General features: G+C 51.9%; 3 protein-coding genes across 8 annotated transcripts in view; 1 reads left to right on the top strand and 2 right to left on the bottom strand.

Annotated features, from left to right (window-relative positions):
• TLN1 (talin 1) overlaps positions 1–5751 on the bottom strand; it is a 31911-nt gene extending 26160 nt beyond the window's left edge. For 2 of the 3 annotated variants that reach the window (XM_061200269.1, XM_061200271.1), the window contains exon 1: positions 5423–5751. The gene's annotated coding sequence lies outside the window, so the exon portion shown is untranslated. The remainder of the gene's footprint in view (positions 1–5422) is intronic. The other variant, XM_061200270.1, reaches the window with a different exon arrangement.
• CREB3 (cAMP responsive element binding protein 3) lies at positions 5648–9932 on the top strand. 3 transcript variants are annotated; one of them, XM_061200281.1, is made up of 10 exons: positions 5648–5910; positions 6121–6258; positions 6364–6511; positions 6588–6655; positions 6763–6861; positions 8067–8173; positions 8284–8352; positions 8999–9083; positions 9181–9265; positions 9344–9932. In XM_061200281.1, exons 2-10 carry the CDS (start codon positions 6121–6123, stop codon positions 9658–9660), a joined length of 1116 nt encoding a protein of 371 aa, XP_061056264.1. In that variant the 5' UTR covers positions 5648–5910; the 3' UTR covers positions 9661–9932. The 3 variants fall into 3 exon arrangements, with proteins under 3 accessions (XP_061056264.1, XP_061056265.1, XP_061056263.1); XM_061200282.1 differs by having other exon boundaries at positions 5648–5914; XM_061200280.1 differs by lacking the exon at positions 5648–5910 and adding an exon at positions 5924–6025.
• Positions 9796–20698, bottom strand: GBA2 (glucosylceramidase beta 2). Of its 2 annotated transcripts, XM_061200274.1 has the most exons (17): positions 20073–20698; positions 16882–16973; positions 16470–16585; positions 14411–14629; positions 13867–14106; positions 13539–13641; positions 13227–13380; positions 13011–13136; positions 12639–12811; positions 12256–12360; positions 11939–12046; positions 11687–11838; positions 11458–11564; positions 11168–11310; positions 10973–11088; positions 10682–10873; positions 9796–10388 (listed from the first exon to the last, which is right to left on the bottom strand). In XM_061200274.1, exons 1-17 carry the CDS (start codon positions 20405–20407, stop codon positions 10095–10097), a joined length of 2775 nt encoding a protein of 924 aa, XP_061056257.1. In that variant the 5' UTR covers positions 20408–20698; the 3' UTR covers positions 9796–10094. The 2 variants fall into 2 exon arrangements, with proteins under 2 accessions (XP_061056257.1, XP_061056258.1); XM_061200275.1 differs by lacking the exon at positions 20073–20698 and having other exon boundaries at positions 13867–14101; positions 16882–16968.
• Between the last annotated feature and the right edge of the window lie 95 nt (positions 20699–20793).

The raw sequence follows: 20793 nt of genomic DNA, 5'->3' as shown, positions 1-20793 counted from the left end.
AACACTGTCTCTAGCTAGTCCGGCAGGGAGGCCAAACACTTGCTGTTCAATCCATCCAGGCCCACTTGTCTCAGCTTTCCTCTAACCTGACGTGCTAGGGGCCTCCCGGAGGAGCTTGGCCCATGTTTGGTTCCCCAGCAGTCAAGCTAGAATCATGATTTTTCTAATCCAAAGGGATCTCCGAAGTGATCTAATCAACACTTTAATTTTGCTGAAGGGGAATCAGACCGGGTGTGTGTGTGTGTGTGTGTGTGTGTGTCAAAGCAGGTCAGAGAAAGAGCCCAGTCCTTCTAACTCAGTCCTTGCTCCTTCTAAGTCACCAAGTTACTACCCAGTTCTCACCGTAACTCCTCCTATGCTCTCTCATCTTCAGTTAGTCCTTCTGAAACTCTGCCCTCCATCTCAGCTGCCTTTCCTGACAGTATTTTCATTGCGGCCAGGGACACCAGTCTCACCCAGCCCTCCCGGCACCACCTCTCAGTGGAGGCAGCAGGCAGTGCAGAGTGTACCAGACCACAAGTCTGCCTGACAGCTGATGATGTGACCCAGTTCTGCACAGAGATTGGTGCCTCTTACCTAAGAGAGTGAGCAAATCCAGGCTGCCCATTGCCCTCTCTGCAAACTGCTAGCCCCAAAGGGGAGAAAGCAGACTAAAGAGAAGACTGGAAGCAGAGGTGGGGGTGTTAGGAAACAGCAGCTGGGGACCAGGGAACTTGGCAAGGGGTATGTTTTTGGAGGGTGAAGAGATTAGGAGGGATTGAAAATCTAGGTAGAAACAGGAGGCGGGAGGCAGATGTGGGAAAGGTCTGGACCAGGGATCTGATAGACAATTTCTAACCTTATAAATAGTCCAGAGTCTCAAAAAAGCAGCAGCCACAGCTCGTCCTCTATCTTTACTCCCAAGAGCGGACTCTCCCAGTCTCCCCACTACTAGGTCTCTACTCCCCTCCCCATTCCTGGAGCACCTCTCCCCATAGCTGGACAGACCTGGCTGTTGGGTCGCTGGAAGGTCTGCGAAGCTGAGGACACACTGAAAAGACCTTAGACCCTAAGCTGAAATTACATGTCTCCCCCCATTTCCTCCGGACATATGGACACCCCCTTCGTCCTCAAGCACGGAAACCTCTGGTGAGACCCCGATAAGGGAGTTGAGTCATGGCTACCCTCACTTTCAGGCTGGTCCTCAGTGGACATCCACATGGCTACAAGAGGCTGAGGGAGGAAAGGGAATTGAGCGAGTTGGGGGCGATGATAGCACAGAACCAGGTCCCTGGAAGTATGGGGAGAAGCTGTCCAGTTCCTGTTCCGGACAGAGAACTTTGCTCCCCTTTCTATCATGTTTTATGGAACAGCAACAATGCCCCCCCCTGTGTCCCCCTCCCAGAGAACTCCTCCTCCCTCAAGACATTCCTGAGATGCATTCCAGAGGAGTTGGGCAATTGGAGCGGGGGGGGGGGGGGGGGGGGGGGGGGGGGGGGGGATAGAGGACAGGAGGTCAAATCCCCAGCAAGGAATGGAATGTAAATGTACTGGGGGTAAGGAATTTGGGGTACATAGAGAATACAGTCTGAGCAGGTACCCACAAAGGGAGCTGCAAAAAGACAGGGAGTTACAGAGAGGGACAAAGGGAGAGAGAAAGCTGAAGACAGAGTCAGAATGTAAGAGGGCTGGGGGAGTAACACTCAGTCTGTTACCAAATTTGGCCTCTGAGTCTGTAACCGCTGAGAGGGAGGGGAGGGTTGTGGGTGAGACTGACATATCCGGCCTCAGGCTGCTGGAGGCTCATTTAGGGCTGGACTGGGCAGCTGAAGGGCTGGACCTGACTTCCCCCAGCACGACCCTTCCCCACCTACATCCAGATCCATGCATATTCATTCTCCCTATGCACAGAGCCTATGTACCCTAGCCTATGCACAGAGCTCTTTCCCACAAAGCTACTTACACAGTCTCTACATACGCATTATCTCAAACACACAGCCCTACACAGATCCATCACAACCACGTCATCTTCCTATGGACTCCACCCCACGCACACAGCTGGGACGTACAAATACACCTCTATCGGCAAGCACACAGCACTCGGCCCCAACACCTCTCCTCCTGTTATACAGACATTCTCCTTCCATCCATCCAGCGAGCATTTTCGAGGGCGTGTTATAGGAAGGCCCTGGGCCAAACTCTCAGGGGCGGGTAAGCCCTAGCCTATGCCCTCAAAGGGCTCCCAGTCAGCAGAGTGGATGAGCTACATACAAAGTTACAGAAGGCAGGATGTGGTAAGAACCAGGTGGTATGTGCTCACGGGAGAGATCCCTTTAGGTCAGGGAAGGGGGACTAAAATGTCTTCACGAAAAGTGTCATTTGAAGTTAGGATTTAAAAAAATAAAGATAATAAAAAATAACAATGATTTTTTTTTATTGACTATATGTCAATTGCTTTGTGTACATAATTTCAATTAATCCTTACAGCAACCGTGCAAGGTAGGTATCGTTATTTCCATTTTTACAGATTAGGAAACTGAGGCTCAAAGAAGTTAAACACTTGTTCAAGTATTTAACTTGAACAAGTCACACAGCTAATAAGTCACACAAACTAATAAGTTGTGAAGCCAGGATCCAAACCCAGGTCTCTGACTCCGAAGCCCAAGCTCTCTCCACTATTCCAGCCAGCCGGAGATGAGTCAGGGGTGGCATTCCAGGCAGAGAGAATAGCATAAGCAAAGGTGGAGAAGCAGGAAATCACGGAGGGGCATTCAGGGAAGTGAGGAGGCAGGCTGGTTGAAGCACAGGGTACCTGCAAGTGAGCAGTGATGGGGAAGTCACGGTTAGGGTGGAAAGGCAGGGGAGAACTCAGCAGGAGTATGCGGAATTTCACCTACCGGAGGGCAACAGGAGGCTAAGGGAGGCTTTGATCAGAGAAGGGGCATAATCAGAACTAAACTTTAGGAAAATAACTCTGGCATCTACCTTGGAGATTGGTTATAAAGACACTGCATTAGCACAAGTGGGAGGTAATGAAGCCAGAGTTAGAATGGTGGAGAGGAGGACGTCACTCATTAGAAATTTTAAGAGGTAGAACTGACAGGACCTGATGACAGTCTGTCCTCAGAAACCAAGGCCCAAAGTCAGGCTGGGGTCCCATTGCTTCGCGTCATCAATAGGCACTCAGAGTGGCTGGGAGAGCTTGAGTTTAGGCAAGAAACTGGGAAAGGGGGAAAGAAAGGAGCAGGTAGAGCTGAGAATGTGAAGATGAGGCTGCAGTTAGGGGATGTGGTTAGCAGCCAGGTAGGGGCAGAAGGGATGGGGTTAGTGACTGTATCAGGCTGGAAATGGGGAAGACAAAGTGTAAAGAAAGACTGGGGAAGATAACAGTAGGAAAAATACGTCTATAGTTAGTCACTGGATCAGGCTGGGGGAAGAGGAAGAATAATTATGTGGATGGTGGCTAAGACAGGGAATGATGGAGTGAGGTCAGAAGCCAAGTCAGGCTGCAGGAGGTTGAGAAGAGATGTGGTAAGTGGCTAAATTAGGTTACATTAGTGGGATGTGGGGGGAGAGCGAAGGGACGTTGGCAGTGTCTAAGTAAAGATGGAGTTGAGGGGAATGGGGTGCAGCCAGTGGCCGGGTCAGGCTGGGTAGGGGATAGTGTTGTGGTCAGTGGCAGGGTCAGGCTGGGAGTGAAATGGGGGTGTGGTCAGTGGCCTGGCTGGGCGTGGGATCAGCAAGATCCAGTTTCCTCTTTGGGTCTCATTTCCTCTTTTCTCTTGGGGGAGTGGGGGAAGGGGATCTATAACTGGACCAAGAAATTAAGGAGGCTTAGAATCAGGGAATGGCACATAGCAGGGACCGTAAGGACTTGGCAGCAGTGTTGGACTGGTGGTGGGGTATTCAGCAGATGACCAGGAGGTATGCACTTGAATGAGTGGGTGAAAATGGTGGGAGAGTGCTTTAAAATGATGGGAAAGCTCAGATTTGCACGAGAGTAGGATGTGCGGATTCAGGGGTGGGAAGGGAGGCAGAATTCACACTGAGAACGGATGGTAAGGTGAACAACATGGGAGCATTAAAGGCAAGGGAAGTATTCTGTAAGTGGGTAGGCCTGAAGGGTGTGAAATGCAGGGCCAGGGAGGAGAGTTGGAGGGGAAGGCTTAATATCCAGGGAATGAGGGAAGAGGGAGGCAGTAGGGCTGAACTTTCAGAGGATTAAGCCATCCCCTTCTCCCATGGGAGCAGTTTCCTTGGTCTGCTTCCCCCTTAATCACCATCCCTTCTCCCCTAGGCACTCCCCCACTTGTTACTAAGCCTTGTACACCTCCTGAGTCCCTAACCCTTTCCCACCTCCTATCTTGTAAACAACATGGTCCAGAAACCCCTGCCCCTCAACTGTGGTGGTCACAGCAAGAGCCCTAGGCTTAGACAGTAGAATGAAGCTGGAATCCCAGATGCTTGCAATTCTAGCTGAAGCCCAGAACCCTTGCCTGAAATTAGTTTGTCATTTCTCTGGGCCAAAGAAGCCCCTGTGACTACAGAGGCATAAGAGCCCTCCCCGCAAAACAAGGGCATCTACTTACTGCCAATCTCTTAAATTTTACCTGCCCGAGGTCAACCACCCTGACCTCAACTACAACACCGAAAACTGCCCGAAATTCCTAACATTAACCCTGACCCTAATCTGTCTCCTGATTCCCAGTACTGGCTTTGACGCTCATCCCTTTCTTAGCACACACCTGAATCCAATCCCTGATCCCTAATTTTGATCTAATTTTTACCTTTAGCACCAAATCCCGACCTTAACCCTAAATCTTGACCCCTAAACCTAAAGCTCATTTGTCACTCGATTCCTGATTCACCCCTTCCCTGTTTATCCCTAATACTGACTATGCCAACCTTCTCTAATCCCTAAAACTGGACTTCTAACCTAGTTCCTGTTGGTGACCCTTAACCTGACCCTGAACTCTAACTTTGACTTATGTTGGCTATCCTAGAAAACAAAATAATGCCCTTAATCCAAACTTCACCTACACAAAACGCACCTGACTCACACTAATAAGTCTAAATTTTAACCCCAGTTTTATAACTCCAAAAGCTAACCTTAACTCCTAAACCCAACTCCACCTAATCCGCAACTCACCCAATGTGTTCCTACTCACCCGCTATCAACTAACCTCAAAGCCGATCCCCGCCCTGCGCCACACTGCCACCCACTCCTCACCCTCCCCCAAACCTATCTGCTCCCAGGAAGGGCCTGGCTCCCGAAAAACGGCCTATTTAACTCCGAGCACAAGCGGAGATACACTGGACGCTGACCTCTCCAACAGGACCCGAAACAGACGCAGAAGAGTCAGCGGCCCCGCCCGCCCACCCGCCTCCCGGACCTGGCCTCGCAGCCCCACCCTGAAGCCCCAGCTCGCCCGGTCCTCCCTACCTGCGCTGCCCGGCTCTGTGCCCCGCCCGCTGGTCCGCTAACCCGCTCGTTCTCCCGGTGGCTCTCAGGCTCCGGCCTCGCCCTCTCTTCGACACTCGCTCAGCCACTTCCGTCCCGGGAACGTCCCCCACCCGCGGGCGGCGCCCTGGGCCCGCGCTCTATGGTCGCGGGGGCTGCAGGAAGCTGCTCTGGCTCCAGCTCTCGATGCTCGGGAGCCCGCCGACTACCGGCAGCCCCTCCCCGGCAGGAAGCGAGGGTGCGGCGCAGTCAGAGAAAGCGCCCGAACTGTGCCGGAGTTCCCTTTTAGGCTCTAATCCTTCCTTCTTCTAGCCCGGGGAGAAGGCGAGGGCGGTTCCCCAGAATGCCCGCCCTCAGGGAGTGAGGGGGCGGCAGGCACGTACCCTCTATTTGCATAGCGCCCGGGACGTGGCGCGCACCGACGCCGCTTCCGCGTCGGGGGGAACTCCACGTCCCGGAATGCCTCTCGGGTAGGTGCGTCACTTGTGTTGTGTTGGAAGTTGCGGGGAATCGAGTCTGGGATGCGGGTCCGTTTTCAGAGACCCTGCTAGCAGCTAGGAGGAAAACCCCGCTGAGGAGCTATAGGTGGGGTCGACTGACGGTCCGGGTCGCGCATAGGGTTGGGGATTGTGGCCGGATGGAGGGGTGAACTCCTGCGTTTCTGCACATCTTTTACGTAGATGTCTCATATGGAGGTGGCGTTGGACCCGGGTGACCATGACCTGCTGGGCTTCCTGCTAGAGGAAAGCGGAGGTTTGGGGGCGGCGCCCGATGAGGCCTTGGAGGCTCCGCTGGGTTGGGAGCTGCCACTTTTTGAGGTGGGTAGGGGTCTGAGTCGGGGAGGCCCGGGGCCGGTTGTGGGGTGTGTCCCTGAGGCAGTGGGTGGTGATAGGTTAAAGCCTGTTAATCTGAACCCTGTGTAGGCTCTGAGCAATTGGGACGTAGAGGATTTCCTGAGCTGCCTGCCGAGTCCCCCAGCATCGTTGAACGTTTTCAGCAACTCTAACCCCTATCTTGTCCACCATGATCACACCTATTCTCTCTCACAGGAGCATGTCTCCATAGATCTAGGTAAGTCTGAAATAAGTGAAGTTTTGGGGGAGGAGAGGACTCACGGGCCTGGCTATTCATACTTTCCCTTTTGCAGATAATGAGAGATATGGAGAAGAGGGGGCTCAGATGACTCCATTGCATGTGGAGGAGCCGGCAGAGCAGGTACTTGACTTGATTTACAGGAGGATTATTCCCGCATTGCACGGATTGGGGCCGGATTCCCCATTCCTTTCTGACATCCCTTTGCAACTCTGCTGCCCACCTCTCAGGAACCCCAGGAGATTGCTAGGCTAATACTGACTGAGGAGGAGAAGAGGCTCTTGGAGAAGGAGGGGCTTACCCTGCCTGGGACGCTTCCTCTCACTAAGGTAAGACTCCCATTGGAGGAGGGTTGTGAGTCCCAAGTAGGCCAGTTCTGTTAATTTTATATCAGTAACTTGAAAAAGAGCTGAGATGAGAGATTAGCACATTTGTTGTTACTAGGAAGCTGAAGCATGTAGTTAGTGTGTTGGGTGCAAGGGCAGATGGTGGTTTTGTAGGGCTTGTACAAATTTTGGTGTTCTTTTTAAGTAAGAATTCAAAATTATCAGGGTAATATTAGTAAAGGAATTTGGAAAGTACTGTGCAAGCATGGGGCCCTGACACTTATATTTCACTGGTTTCGCGCTAATTTACCTATAGCTGAATAGTAGAATTAAGTATTAGGGTTCATCAAGGCTGGATTGAGTAGTATAACAAGAATAAGTGTAAAATCCCGATTTTCAAGCAGTGAGTGGCGGCTTCACATGCACAGCATTGTGATACTGTGATGAAATCAATGTTCATTAACAGAAAGGTTAAAAGAATTTTAAGTTCTTAAAAGTACAAGTTGAGGGAATTCCCTGGCAGTCCAGTGGTTAGGAGTCTGTGCTTTCACTGCCGAGGGCCAGGGTTCAATCCCTGGTCGGGGAACTAAGATTCCACAAGCTGCGAAAAAAAAAAGTACAGGTTGAGTCAACAGTGTGATATGGCTACTAAGAAAGTGAATGTGGTTTGGAAGCTGTATCGTCAGATACCAGTTATCTAACAGCGTTGCTGCTAGAAGGGCAGTAACCATCTTGCTTTCCTTTTTACTGGCCAGAAAGCATCTTAGTGTCCAGTTTTGAGCCCAGATCTTTGACAGATATTAAGAGGATGCAGTCCATCCTGAGAAGAGTAGATAAGATGATGAGTTTTTTGTCCAGTTTTTTTTAAACTCTGAAGAAATGTCAAGTGCTTTGAAATAGCTAAAGACCTTTGTTCTATTACGGCCCCAGAGATCAGGTGCTAGGTAAGTCCAATAGGTAGAAATAATAGAGGCAGATGTTGGCTCACGATAAGGAAGTTTTTTTTTAGTTAATAAAATTGTTACAGTGGTTTGGCTTGTGAGGGCATTAACAACTGGTCCTCGGAGGCACTCAGACAGAAGCAGAGTGCCTGTTGGTCAGGGAAGCTGTAGAAGGAATTTCCACATTGGGCAGATCGCACTCAGTTGCCTTCTAACTCTTTGGTCTAATGTTCCTCGGATGATACCCCTTTTCCTGTCTTCTCTCAGATGGAGGAACAAGTTCTGAAACGAGTGCGGAGGAAGATTCGAAACAAAAAGTCTGCTCAAGAGAGCCGCAGGAAGAAGAAGGTGTATGTGGGGCGTTTAGAGAGCAGGTATAAAAGGGAGCGGGACTCGGCGGTGGGGAGAACAGAGGTAATTGGAAGTGTTAGGTTTTTGAAGGGAGGATACAGGCCATGTCCCCACATCCCTGTTATTCCTCCAGGGTCCTGAAATACACAGCCCAGAATCTGGAGCTACAGAACAAAGTACAGCTCCTGGAGGAAGAGAATCTGTAAGCAGCTCTTCGACATCAGTCCTTTCTCATCCCTCCCATTTAATACTGTCTCAGTCTTTCTCCTGCTCCACACTTGATTTCTAACTGGGCAGCTCCCACGTGTAAGGTCTGGTGCTTGGCCTTTAGTGGGTCTCTGATTCTAAGAAGCTCATAGTAACGGGGGATAAATTTACAAGTAACTATGGATAAGTATCAAGAAGGAGAAAGGAGGGAATAAGAAAGACCTCATGTGGCGGATGGCATTTGATAGTAGATAGGATTCTGGGGTGGAGGTGTGGGGAGCATTCTAGGCAGAGAGAACACAGCATAGTCCAGTCTGGCTGGAACCCTAACACGGGTGAGTTGGGCTGGAAGGTAGAGAACGTATAATCCCTGGTGAGGATTGTGTGCAGAGCTGATCAGGCAGTGTAGAACCACTGAAGGGGTTTGCAAAAGGAGTTTAAATCCGGGCAGAGACGTGTATGTTTGTTTTAGTGAGGTCAGGCATTTTGTTCACAGAGAGGAAGAGATCACTTGCAAAAATAGGTCCAAAAGTAAGAGAGGATCCAGTGCACAGATGGAGGGGATGAACTTAACAGGAGGGTTTTGTTGTATGTCAGGGTGCCAGGCCAGGGGCTGCTGTCTGTCCCCTCTCTTCCTCTAGGTCCCTTTTGGATCAGTTGAGGAGACTCCAGGCCATCATGATTCAGACAGCAAACAAAGCCAGCAGCGGCAGCACCTGTGTGTTGGTGAGGATGGTGATGGAAGGAGAGATTCTCTTCTCAGGTGGCAGGCATAGGGGTGCAATGCAAAGCCCTTCTTCATCTCTTTTCTCCTGTGTTCTAGGTCCTGCTGTTCTCTTTCTGTCTCCTTTTCGTACCTGTGATGTACTCGTCGGACACAAGGGGGAGCCTGCCAGCTGAGCATGGAGGTGAGAGCCTTGAGGATACCGTTAAGGAAGGGCTAGGGGAGAAGCCCGGCCTGCCCTGAACAGCATTTGTCTCCTCAGTGTTGTCCCGCCAGCTTCGTGCCCTCCCCAGCGAGGACCCTCCCCAGCTGGAGCTGCCTGCCCTGCAGTCAGAGGTACCAAAGGACAGCTTGGACCATGAGCTCCAGGCTCCTAGCAATTCTTGCTGCGTCTTCTATCACATGCCTCAAGCTCCTAGTGCACAGCCTCCCCTGAAGTTGCCACTGCCTGACAGTTTCTCAACGTCCTCCTGCCCAGGTCCCATCTCTCTCCTGCATGCAAATCTCACAAGTGAGGGAGGATGGCTCTCTACCCACAGCTCCATGTCTGTTATCTTGCCGGGCAGATATTCAGGCTAGGTGTGAGGATGTGGGGGCCTCAGTCATGGTCTGCTGCCCCCAGTCTGTGTTCAGAGGAAAAGGGGCGGGAGGAGGCTCGCCTCAGGTCCTGGTGCCCTGTCAGGAAGCCTGAGGACTCAAACACACCACACTTACTGGCTTTCTGGGTCTTTTATTTGTACCCACGTATGTCTGTCACCCCATGAATGGGCCTGGGGGAATCAACTGACCTCCTTGAACACTTCATGCAGTGAGGGGATGGGGTGAAGAAAGAAATAAATAAGTGATTCTGATGCATGGGTCACCCTCAACCCCTCTTTACTGGCGTGGTTGGGTGGGGAGAAGGGAGGGCATGATTGTCCTGGTGGCTCAGGGCTGCAGGAGAGTGGGGGCGGGTGTGGAGGAGGAGGAAGGGCCAGGCTGAAGGCTGGGCTGTTAGCGCCTCCTTCCACAGTTCACGAGGCGCACTCTGGGCTTGGGTTTGCCACGGCTTCCTTTGGTCCAAGTTTGGGCCTGGTGCTTAGTCCCGTGTCCTGTTTGGCGATTGGCCCAGGGGCCTTTTTATGCTGCTGCTGCTGCTGCTGCAGGGCCAGCTGCATGGCCCAGATGCTCAGCGGCCGCATGTAGGCCAGCGAGCGGAACACCTGCTGCTGGCAGTACGCCTCAGGCGTCTGGAAGGCCAGGCCCAGGCGCTCCCACACAGTACGGTAGCAGCCTTCAGCTGTCCGGAAGCCCTCCCAAGTCAGGCCCTGTCGGGAGACATGGCAGTCATATAACTTGGCAACCCCTGAGTAGCTATTTCAGCTGGACAGACGGAGAGAATAGGGTCTGTGCCCTCAGGGAGTTCCCAGCCAGTGGGGGAGATAAACTTGACTCACAGGCAGGCCTGAAGGCAGGAGATAGAATGCATGCCAGGGAAAAGGGGGAGGCTCTCTGGATGGATAAGATGACATTGAATTAGGCTGTACAGAAGTTTGATGGCTGAGGAAGTTTGCTAGGCCAAGGTACAGATGGCAGAGAGATGGGGAAGGGAGTGAATTACCTCTTGGATCATGGTGGCTGCCAGCCCGTAGACCACACCCACCCAGACTTCATCAGACTGGACACTGGATCTATCAGGAACACCATGGGGCTGCATTCCATTCACAGCCCCCATGGCCCCTCCTGCAAAGCCCTTGACATTGAACTCAAAGATAGTTTGGAGAGCACGGACCACATGTGGGGTAGGAAATACCTAGTGGGGCAAGGGAAGAAACACAGTCTCTTAAACTTGGTTCCCACCTCCAGGAAAAACCCTTACCTTTCTCTCCGGTTCCTCCTCCTAGCCTCTCACCTCACTGTCTCCTTCTCCTAGGCCACTGGCCCTCAGGAACCACTGGCCAGCACACTGGTCAGACATGATGCTATAGGACTGAGGCTGAGAGCTGCAGTCATAGTTGTAATAGCGGCCTGGAGGAGGGGAAGGACAAAGTAAGGCTCCTTGCCTCCCCAGAGCTGCCTTAAGATTCCTTAGGATCCCCCAACTCACCATTCCACAGCAGTCTCTCATAGGCTTCTTGGCCCCGGCTAAGGATGGAAGAAAATTTATCCTGGACCTCCTGTGCCCCACACAGAGCAGCCATCTTGACCATCACAGCCACAGCTGCCAGCCACAGTCCTCCACAGTAAGCACTGATCAGAGACACAGGTTCAGGGAATTAGCCTGGCAGCTGTAGCCACTCCCATGTAGAAATAATAGGCAGTCACTCTTCCTTAAGCCCACAATCCCTTGATGCCCCGTTCCCCACCTCAGGCCCCTGGAAATCCCTACCCCCCAACCTGGGGCCTGTGGTGACCCATCCATCATAGGTTTGGTCTGCATAGCCTCCATTCTCAATGAGTCCATCTTGGTCCTTGTCAAACTTCATTTCAGACTCCATCACGGCCTAGAGAGGGACCAAGATACTGAAGACCTAGATGCTAAGAAAAGACAACAGTAGCCAGCTGGGCTCTCCCCAAACACCAGGCAGCATGCCCCTGGCATGACCACTGCACATGCATCCCTTACCAGACACACAGGCCACATGTCCCTCAGGAAGCAGTGGTCACCCGTCAGGTAATAGTCCCGATAAACCTGCAGCACAAACTTCAGGTTCAGGTCCTTCCAGTCCGCAGTATCATGGACCACATATGCATTGACCCGGAGCCATGGCTCATCATCTGGGGAGGGAAGAAAACCTGGTTCATCTGCACTGCAGGGTAGGGTAGAGGGTGCAAAAATTGAGGAAGAGAAGCTCACTTGTGGTGGAGGGACTTTTACCTGGATCCCCAACATCATGAGGCACGACGTTCCTCCTTTTCACAGGTGCTATTATCCCACTCATCAGGTACCGTTGCTGTGCCAGGTCCTCCCTGAGAGTGGCCAGAGCTGGGGGAGCAGATACACAAGTGGGGGCGGTGGGGCAGGGAATGGGTAGGCTTGGGGTAGGGCACAGAACTGTGTGTGTGTGATTCCAGAGGGGAACCAATAAGCAGGATCCACATTATGTTTGGGTGGAAGAGACAGTGTGAGGGACCACAAAGGTTCAGGGGCGTGGGGAGCTAAGAGGGCAGAAGAGGCACAAAAGGGACCCTCACCCATGTCATACTGCAGGCTGAGCTCGAGTTTGGGCCAGAGCATGACGAGGGCAAAGGAAGCGTAAAAGTGGACATCATATGTGTTGTACATGCGATATTCCTGGCCTGGAGGAATGAGGGAGACACACTGTTGCCAGGATTCCTGCTGCTCCTTCATATTGCCCTGCCTAGCTGCTCCTCTAGCATTGGGGGTGGGGCACCGTCACACTCCATACCTGACACTTACCCCCTCATCCCAACCAGTACCCTGGGATAGGCAAAACCTCCCCCTCATCCCAACCAGTACCCTGGGATAGGCAAAACCCATCATCCCGCCTGGGGGCAGGGCACCAACTGGCCTCATGGATATGGCCTGCCATACTACGCGCACCAGCAGCCCATACCTTCAAGGTAGCCGAATCGACCATACTCTCGTAGGAGGGGGCGGAGCTGACACATGCTCTCCATCGGTTCCTCTCGTAGGCAGTCCTCAGGAACTTCCAGCCATACTGTGCCCCCATCAGCCAGGAAGTATAGTTCATTGAACAGCGCAGATTTGTACCAGGCAGGCAAGGATCTGGGGAGTCAGGAGGAGGGAATGGTCTAATGAGTGTGGACCTCCCAGGAAAGGACGGATTCTGGGGTTCAGCAGATTAGGGGTCCCAAGTGAATCCCAGCCCAACTCTGCTGACTTTGGTGGGTGGAGACTGAATCAAGGAGTCCCAGTTGAGGTGTGAGTGCCTGGGAGAAAGGCAAGAGATGGGCCCCATTGGCACCTGTCATCCAATACCGGGCTCTGCCAAGCCGAGATCCTCTCTTCCCAGTCTGCATATCGGCACAGTGCATAGTGGCTAAGGGTGGGTGCTGCGTCACCATCTGGGCCAAAGAACCTTGTGTACCGCCTGCAGTGGAGAGAAAAGGGAGGGATGAGGATGTGGGCTCCAGCTCAGAGCCCCAGCACCATGGACCCTGTGCTCTCTCATTCCCATCACCTGTAGTAGACCTGGCCCTTTGCTCCAAACATGATTCTGGGCATGTCCCAAGCCAGTGAGAACTCCAAGCGGCGCTGGCCTCGAGGTGGCAGCTTGCCCATAACACACACAGCCCCAGCGATGCCTACTCCTTTCTGCGAGGGGAGGCTTTGGCCTGAGAGAAGCGCAAGAAGAATCAGCACAGGCACCCCCTTCAGACGCAGGGGTCCCTAACATGGGAATAAAGCCTGCTTATTACCAGGCCTCCCACCCCTGCTCCCAAGACAGGGACAACTTCTCTTCCCACCACCTCCCTGTCAGAACCCCCATCACCAGCGAGGGAGTCCAGCTGTCCATCCTGAAGTAGATCCTGCCACACCTGTTGCCCAGCGCTGTCAGGGTCAAAGGCTGTGAGGTGGGTTACCATGGTATCTGCCTGTTAAAGGGCCAAAGACTCTGTGAGGAGAAACTCCACAGGTATGCCGGCTCCTGACTAACTCTCCTGAATATATTCCCGCCTCCAAGTTCCAGAGGCTAGGGTGGTGAGGGTGGGACTCAGGAGTTGAGGAAGTGAAGAGACCATGGTGGCATGGGGGGTGGGCTCGGGCCAGGCTGAGAGTAGGGGTTCAGAGGCTATGGTATGGGGCAGGCTCCTCCATACCGTGAGTCGTGCAGCCACAGCCATCGTGTAGGGATTTGGAGGGGTTGGATGATGCAGAAGCAGCCCCTGTACAGTCTCCCCATCACGCTCCAGACAGAAGGGCTCATTCCACAACCCCCCTGGGGCATCGTCTTCACCCCCCAGTCCATTCCGCATGGAGAACATGATGGACACATCCAGGGCTTCATCCCCTTCATTTTCCACATCCCACACAAAGACTCCTACAGGCAGGCTGCTGTCCTGGGAGCAGAAGATCAGACTCAGATGGTCCCAGCGTATCCCTTCTGGCCCCACTCCCCAGGATCAGTCCTTGGCACCGAGGATCTGACTCAAATACCCAGCAATATACTCTGTCTTCCACTTGCATCTCCCCATATTGCCTGGCAGGCTGTCTGCCAGGAGACAAGACCAATTGGGCGGTGGTCCTGGGAAACCAGCATGATGTTCACTCTCCACCCCCTCTTGCATAGGTCATGGAACTTCCAGGAGAGACAGATGCTGGGGAGGGGAGAGCAATGGAGGAAACACAGAAGGGGAGCCTCACCTGGTAGTCATGGGGCAAGATGGGTGTGATCTGGCGGCAGGTGAGAGTGACATTTTGGCCAGGAAGCTGATAGACAGTCCAGGCTCGGGGATAGAGGGCGTGGTAGAATGCAAAGTACCCACACAGGCCCCAGTTCCAGCTGTGCAGGACACTCGGGCGCTCCACAGACAGGACTTGCTGGTACACAGTCTGCCCTTTCCGGCGCAAACACACTGTGAACTAAACCAAGAAGGTACATGGGCTGGAACGGGGTAACCCACAGGTACCTCAAACAAGTCTCCCTCTCCTCAGAGTAGCTCCTGCCCTGCCAGAGCCCGCAGTGGCGACCAACGCACCACAGTCTCACTCATCCCCCAGGCCTTCCCCCCAAGCTCGGGGGGTAACCACCGAGTCGTGCCTCCCCCATCTAGCTCCCTTCTCACTACTTCTCACTTAGTGCCCTAAGCCAGGCCCTCACCATCTCCGCTTTTACCCTCTGCCTCTTCTCATTTGGATTTCAGACTGATCTTTCTTACAGAGAAATCAAGATATGTTAGTCTGTGTTTACAATGTTTCAGTGACTCCCCGTGGCCCTCAGGCTAAAATCTACCTGGCTTTCAAGACCCTTCTTGATGTGGCCTCTCCCCGCCCATCAGACTCATTACCTGTTCGAGCCCTTATATTCTGCTCATATCAAATACTGTTCCTTGAGAACACTACATTTCCTCCTCCACGCTTTTGCTCATGTTCATTCTCCATTTGGTAAAACCCCTCATCCTTCAAGGCCTAGGACAAATGCCATCTCCTCTCCTCAAGCAGTGAGTCATTCTCCTGTGTGTCCCCCTACCCCTCTAGTCTAGCATGTTATAATGTGCTCACATTCTGACTCCCTAACTCCTCTGGAAGGGAGGGCTATGAGGGATTAATATCTCTTCCTTGGTTCAAAGTATGCCTCATATCTTTAATGTTTATATGCCTGTTATCTTTAATGTATATATCAAATAATTTTTTTATGTTGTTGGAATAGTAGGTAATGGTTAAGACCACGGGCTTTTAACCACAGAGAAAACTGGTTCTGAATCCCTGTGCTTCCACTTACCAACCATGTGACCTTGGGCACTCTACTAAATCTCTTTGAATCTTAGTTTCCTCATGTGTAAAATGGGCCTAATAATGGTACTTCCCTTGTAGAACTGTCTTTAAATATTAAATATTATACGAAAGAGTCACAAGGCTGGAAGACATTCCCCCGGGATACCTCAGGGATGAGCCACAGAGGAAGCTTGGGGCATTGGGCAAGGCTGGTAAACCTGAACTAGGAAGGGCATTATCATTAACAGGACTCAAGGTCTGCTAGTCATTTCTCCTTTGAAGGTAAGCTGAAAGCTGGAGGCCTCCCTCAGACAGGAAATAGGAACTTGGTGGACAACTCAACATGGGAGGGCACTAGAGAGATATGATGAAAGGTAGACCACATGCCTCTGGCAATCAAAGGCCTTCATCACTCCTTGATGAAGGAACACAGGGAAAAGAAGTGAAGCTTCAGAAAAGGGAAGAAGTCTGGAGATCTATGCCTGGGAGAGGGGCTTCCCAGGCCCCCAGCCAGAGAGACCTCCAGAGGAGTGACCACCAGCAGAGAAGCTGGCCTCTGGCTGAAGCCTGGCAAATCAGGGCGAGCAGTGGGCGCTCTGTGCATCCTGTCTTCCTGTGCATTTGTAGACTGCTGGTTTGTTTTCCCTTCTGATCTTTCAACCAGGTTAAGTGATCCTGGAATTCTCTGACTCTCTGTGGCTGGGTACTGGCTCAGCTAGTGGAACTGGGGCAGCGAAGTAGGTAGGAGGCATTTACTAGAAAAATGAAGGGCACAGGGGTACCTTTTTTCTTTCAGGGAACGTGTGCTCTGAGTGTCTCGTTCCTATAGTACATCCTAGCACAGGGCTGGGCACACAGAAAGCATCCTGAAAGTACTTACTGGACTGAATCATGTACATCTCTAATTGCCACATTCTACACTAGCGAAGAGACCCTTCCTGGCCTGGGAAGTACTGCCTGGACCTCTCCTCCACCTCCTGGCTCTTACTTGATCAGCAATGACTGTTTGGTGCTGGTACATTCCAGGATTAAGCTGCCAACGACAGAACTGGCCTCTCCAGCCTCGGGTGATAGTGCCTCCCCCAATGCCACCCAAGGGACAACCTAGAGAAAGAATCAGGATGGTTAGTGGGGCATGGGAGAGGAAAACGAGCCCATTTCTCACTTTCTAGACTATAAAGATGGGTTCCTCTAAACACCATGGGGATATCAAATCGACACATTGTACATTTTAAACTTACACAATGTTATATGTCAGTTATATCTCAATAAAGCTGGGGAAAAAACCCTAGGGGATGGGTCAGTGCAACTTAAATAAGCTGAAAGTCTCTTTGCCTAGCTCTGCAGTAGGCCTGGACACTGGGCCCTCTCTGACTGGGGAGAGCTGGAGTGAGGCTCACCATAGATCTGTCTCAGGGGCACAGAGTTGATGAGGTCGATGAAAGGTGTCTTCTTCTCCACCTGGGTCTTCCGGTACCACCACTGCAAGTACCTAAGGAGCAAGGGGCAGTGTGAGTGGAGGGGCGGTGGGTGGCAGTCACCGGCCTCTCTTTGGACACCCAGCTGTGACTTCCCATTAAATGTCCTGAGGACCCATCGCCTTCACTTCCAAACCTCTCCTACTCTCAACATCTCTACAATTCAAGGTCCTCTCATCTTCCCAGTCACCCCAGGTCACAGTATGAGACTGTCTTTGTTTCTCCTCTCTACTCTCCTTAGAAGGAGCTTTCTGATCTTTCCACACCACTAACTCCACCACCACTGCTTTAATTTACTCCAGGAACTTTCGTCTGAGGTGCTGAAAGGGCCAGTTATGGTTTCCTGATTTATAATCACTCCCACCCCACATACAGGCATAGGCTGCTGCGATAACTTTCTTCTTTTTAAAATGATGATTTTTCTTCCTGATTATGAAAGGTGAAAATCTGGAGAATGCACTAGGTGGAAGGTGAAAAAAATCCCACCCATATACAACCAGTGTTTACATTTTGGGGCATTTCCTTTTAAGTCTTTTTCTCTTTTTTTTTCTTTTTCTTTTAAGTTCAGCATTTAAACTGTAAGCTTTCTAATTTTGCTCTCTCATAATATCCCAGTAAAGCCTTCTAAAAACCCCAACATTTTCCTGGTCTTATCACAGCTCTGTATCCAATAGGCAAATGATTCTGTTTGGGATTCAAGGCTTTGACATCTCTCTCAGTCTATTTTCTAATCTTCCTTCATACAAATTCCCATTCAGAGTGGGTCCTCATTAAGCAACCCCTGCCCTGCCAAACTCTCTCCCAATTCCACTCTTCTCCCTCACCAGCTAGTTTATACACATTGTTCAAGCACACCACTTGTAACCATGTAATTGGGTAACCCTGCTGAGGCTTAGTTTCCTCATCTACAAAATGGGGATACCTCTTGCCCTTCCTACCTCAAGGAATGGTTGGAAGGGCAAATGGCACAGTAGATAGGAAAGCCACAAAGTGGAATATCCGTGCATACACTGTCTCAACTCCCAATCAGACACTGTCCTGTTATTTTAGTGTTCCTCGTGTGAGTCTGACATACTTTTAAGTTTCTTGGGGAAAGGGACAGTGACAAAGACTAGTTGATTATTACCCACAGCTTCAAGCACAGGGCAGGGCACATGGTCTGCAGTCAGTAACTATTTGCTGAATTTACAAAGAACGTATGTACAGACAATGGGGCATAAGAGAAATGAACAGGGACAGGAGCAAGGGGAGGGAAAATCTGACTAAAGAACAGGGAGGGTACATTCTGGGGGTGAGAGGAGAGGGAGGGAAGACGAAGGATGGGATGATGGGAAGGCAGATCTTCTTTGCCAGCTTAGAGGAAACTGGACTTTGAAACTGGAGGCCACAAAGGATTGGTGAAGGGAGGGAGGGCACAGCGCGGATTAGGGCAGTGAGGGAGAAATGCAAGATATGAAGATAGGCAGAACAAAGGAGTATCAGGCACAGAACAAGCACTCAATACATATTTACTGAATGAATGGATTCTGGCTGAAAGGGAGAGCAACCAAAATTGAGTTCTTACCGCTCTAAGGCCAAGAGAACTCTGTCTTGCTGGAGCTCCTGACCACAGTACCTACCCCCAGTTCAGCTCCCTCTCAGAGCCCACCTTTCTCTCACTCCACTTAGCTGCTGGCCATTCCTGATCTATTTGGCCTTTTCCATAATTTCAGCCCCCACTTAAGAATAATCATTCAGAATTCTTCCTTGTCTCACCCCTGCTTTCTCCTCAATGCAGGACCTCATCTCATTCCAAAACCCCTGTGTCAGTGATCCCCACCCTGTCCTGGGATGCAGAGCCAAGTCCAGGGAGCTGAGCACAGCTTCAGGCCTCTGTGATTCGGCTCATACTTAGGGACTGGGGGGCTAGGATGCCTACAAATGGGTTCTTGACCTCAATGTCCCCACCACATGCACCCCAATGTGCTGCTCTCAGTACCCCAGCCCTAGATCCTATTTTGACCCAAAGCCTTTTGGGGTCAAAACTAGGCTGGGTCAATTTCAGAAGCAGCCTGGAGGGATTATTTTTGTCTGGTACAGGCCACCCAGGGGAACTGGCAAAGGAGTCAGATACCCAGGCAGCGACAGGCCCTTCCCACTGCCTAGGGCTTGGGTTAGGTACACAGGCTCCCCACCCCAGCCCCAGAGCACTGACTGCAGAAGAGAAGGAGCCCCTATTTAAGAGGTTGCCAGGGCTGGGTTTCCCGAACTTTAAGCCTCCCTCCCCAGCTCTGTGTTTACTGTGTGGACTGACTCAGGATGACCTCTGGGTGATGCTTTCTGTTCTCACATCCACCTGTTCCTGTTAATAGGTCTTGGCCCCATCACTAGTCTTTGAACTCAGTGGGGATCTGGAGGGATCTGGAGGAGTTCTACAGCCCAGGATAAGCTCTTGGAGTGTCTGCCACCCTTGTGTGGGGGGAGACCAGGAAATGCTCTGGAAGATTATTACTAAGCTCTGGGGACACCTAAGGCAGTGCCTCTCTGGTCAAAGGTCTTTGCTTTTTATATAACGGGCCGTCTATTCCGGAATAGAGTGAACAGCACCTCTTATCGCTCTCTCCTTATGGTTGAGAGCAGGAAGGCTCTCACTCTCTCCCTAGAGCCAAAGCTTGAGGAAAGAAGTTGATGGGTGTTGGGACTATTAAATGCTGTGCCTAAAAAAGGTTCAATGCTGCTCAGGAGAATCTGGGGCTAAGAATCCCGCCCCCTCCCCAGAAAACAACATTGTACCAGTACCACAGCTGCCAGAGTATCCCTTCCTACCTGTCACAAAGTATAGCTAATCCCAAAGAGCAAACTCTGGAAGAGAGGGTGCATGTGAGAGGGAGCCCAAATGACTACAAGGCGCAAACGCTCCTGCTCTTTCTTGCTAAAAAGACAAGTTACTGGAAGGAAGGGGGTTGCAAAGAGATGTGACCTGGTCTCCCCCTCCAAAACCATGAGCTTGAGAATTATGTTGGGAATGGGGGCCACCTGACTAGCACAAGGTATCCACCTACTTTCTCACCCTTTCTTGCCTCTGCTGGAACAAAGTGAGGTATAAGGTAGTCTAGGCAATGGGATCTACTCACCTCAAGCCCATGCCCAAATGCTTCATTAGGTTGCTTAGTGAGACATTGTTGGCATTAAAGGGTTTCCTCTTCTCTGCAAACTCGTGAGCCAGGCAGATGCGCCAGCCAAAGGGAGGCACCTGGTAGCCCTTGGCTTTACCCTCATAGGAAGCCATCAGCTGCCCAAAGTCCTGCGGATTGCTGTAGCCCTGCTCATTCTGGGGCTGACTGTCCTCAGGGTTCTGGCAGTCTGTAACCTGCACAGCCTCAGTGCCTCCAGTATTTTCAGGGCAATAAGCCTGTGGATCCCCTTTGGCACAGCTGGTCTGTTCCGAGGCTGGGACTCCGGTTCTCATATTCCCTGGATTCTGGGTCCCCACGACCTCGGTGGTCTCGGTTCCCGAGCTTTCTGGTACAAAGTATCTGGCCAGCCAAGCCCAGATGTGGGCGCGGATTGTTGTTAGGTGTTCTCTCGGAGGGCCGGCCTCTGGGGAAAGCTGAGGTGAGCTGGTGTCTCCGTGGAGCCGGGGAACTGTTGCTGCTGCTGCGGTGGCGGCGACAGCAATAAAGCCGCCACGGTCTCCCCCTCGGTCGTCTCTCTGGGTCCTGGGCGGGAAGGATCGGGCCTCGACGTCATTGGGCCGCGGTGATTAGCTGGCCCTGCCAAAGGGCGACTGGGCCCGCGGAGAGGGGAGGAGTCCCCGGGACCAGCCCGCCAGGCACCGCCCCCGGGGCCGGCTTG

Source organism: Eubalaena glacialis, chromosome 9, assembly GCF_028564815.1.
Source record: "Eubalaena glacialis isolate mEubGla1 chromosome 9, mEubGla1.1.hap2.+ XY, whole genome shotgun sequence".
NCBI lineage: Eukaryota > Metazoa > Chordata > Mammalia > Artiodactyla > Balaenidae > Eubalaena > Eubalaena glacialis.
The sequence above is the reverse complement of the archived record's forward strand: the minus strand, read 5'-3'. Positions and strand labels throughout refer to the sequence as shown.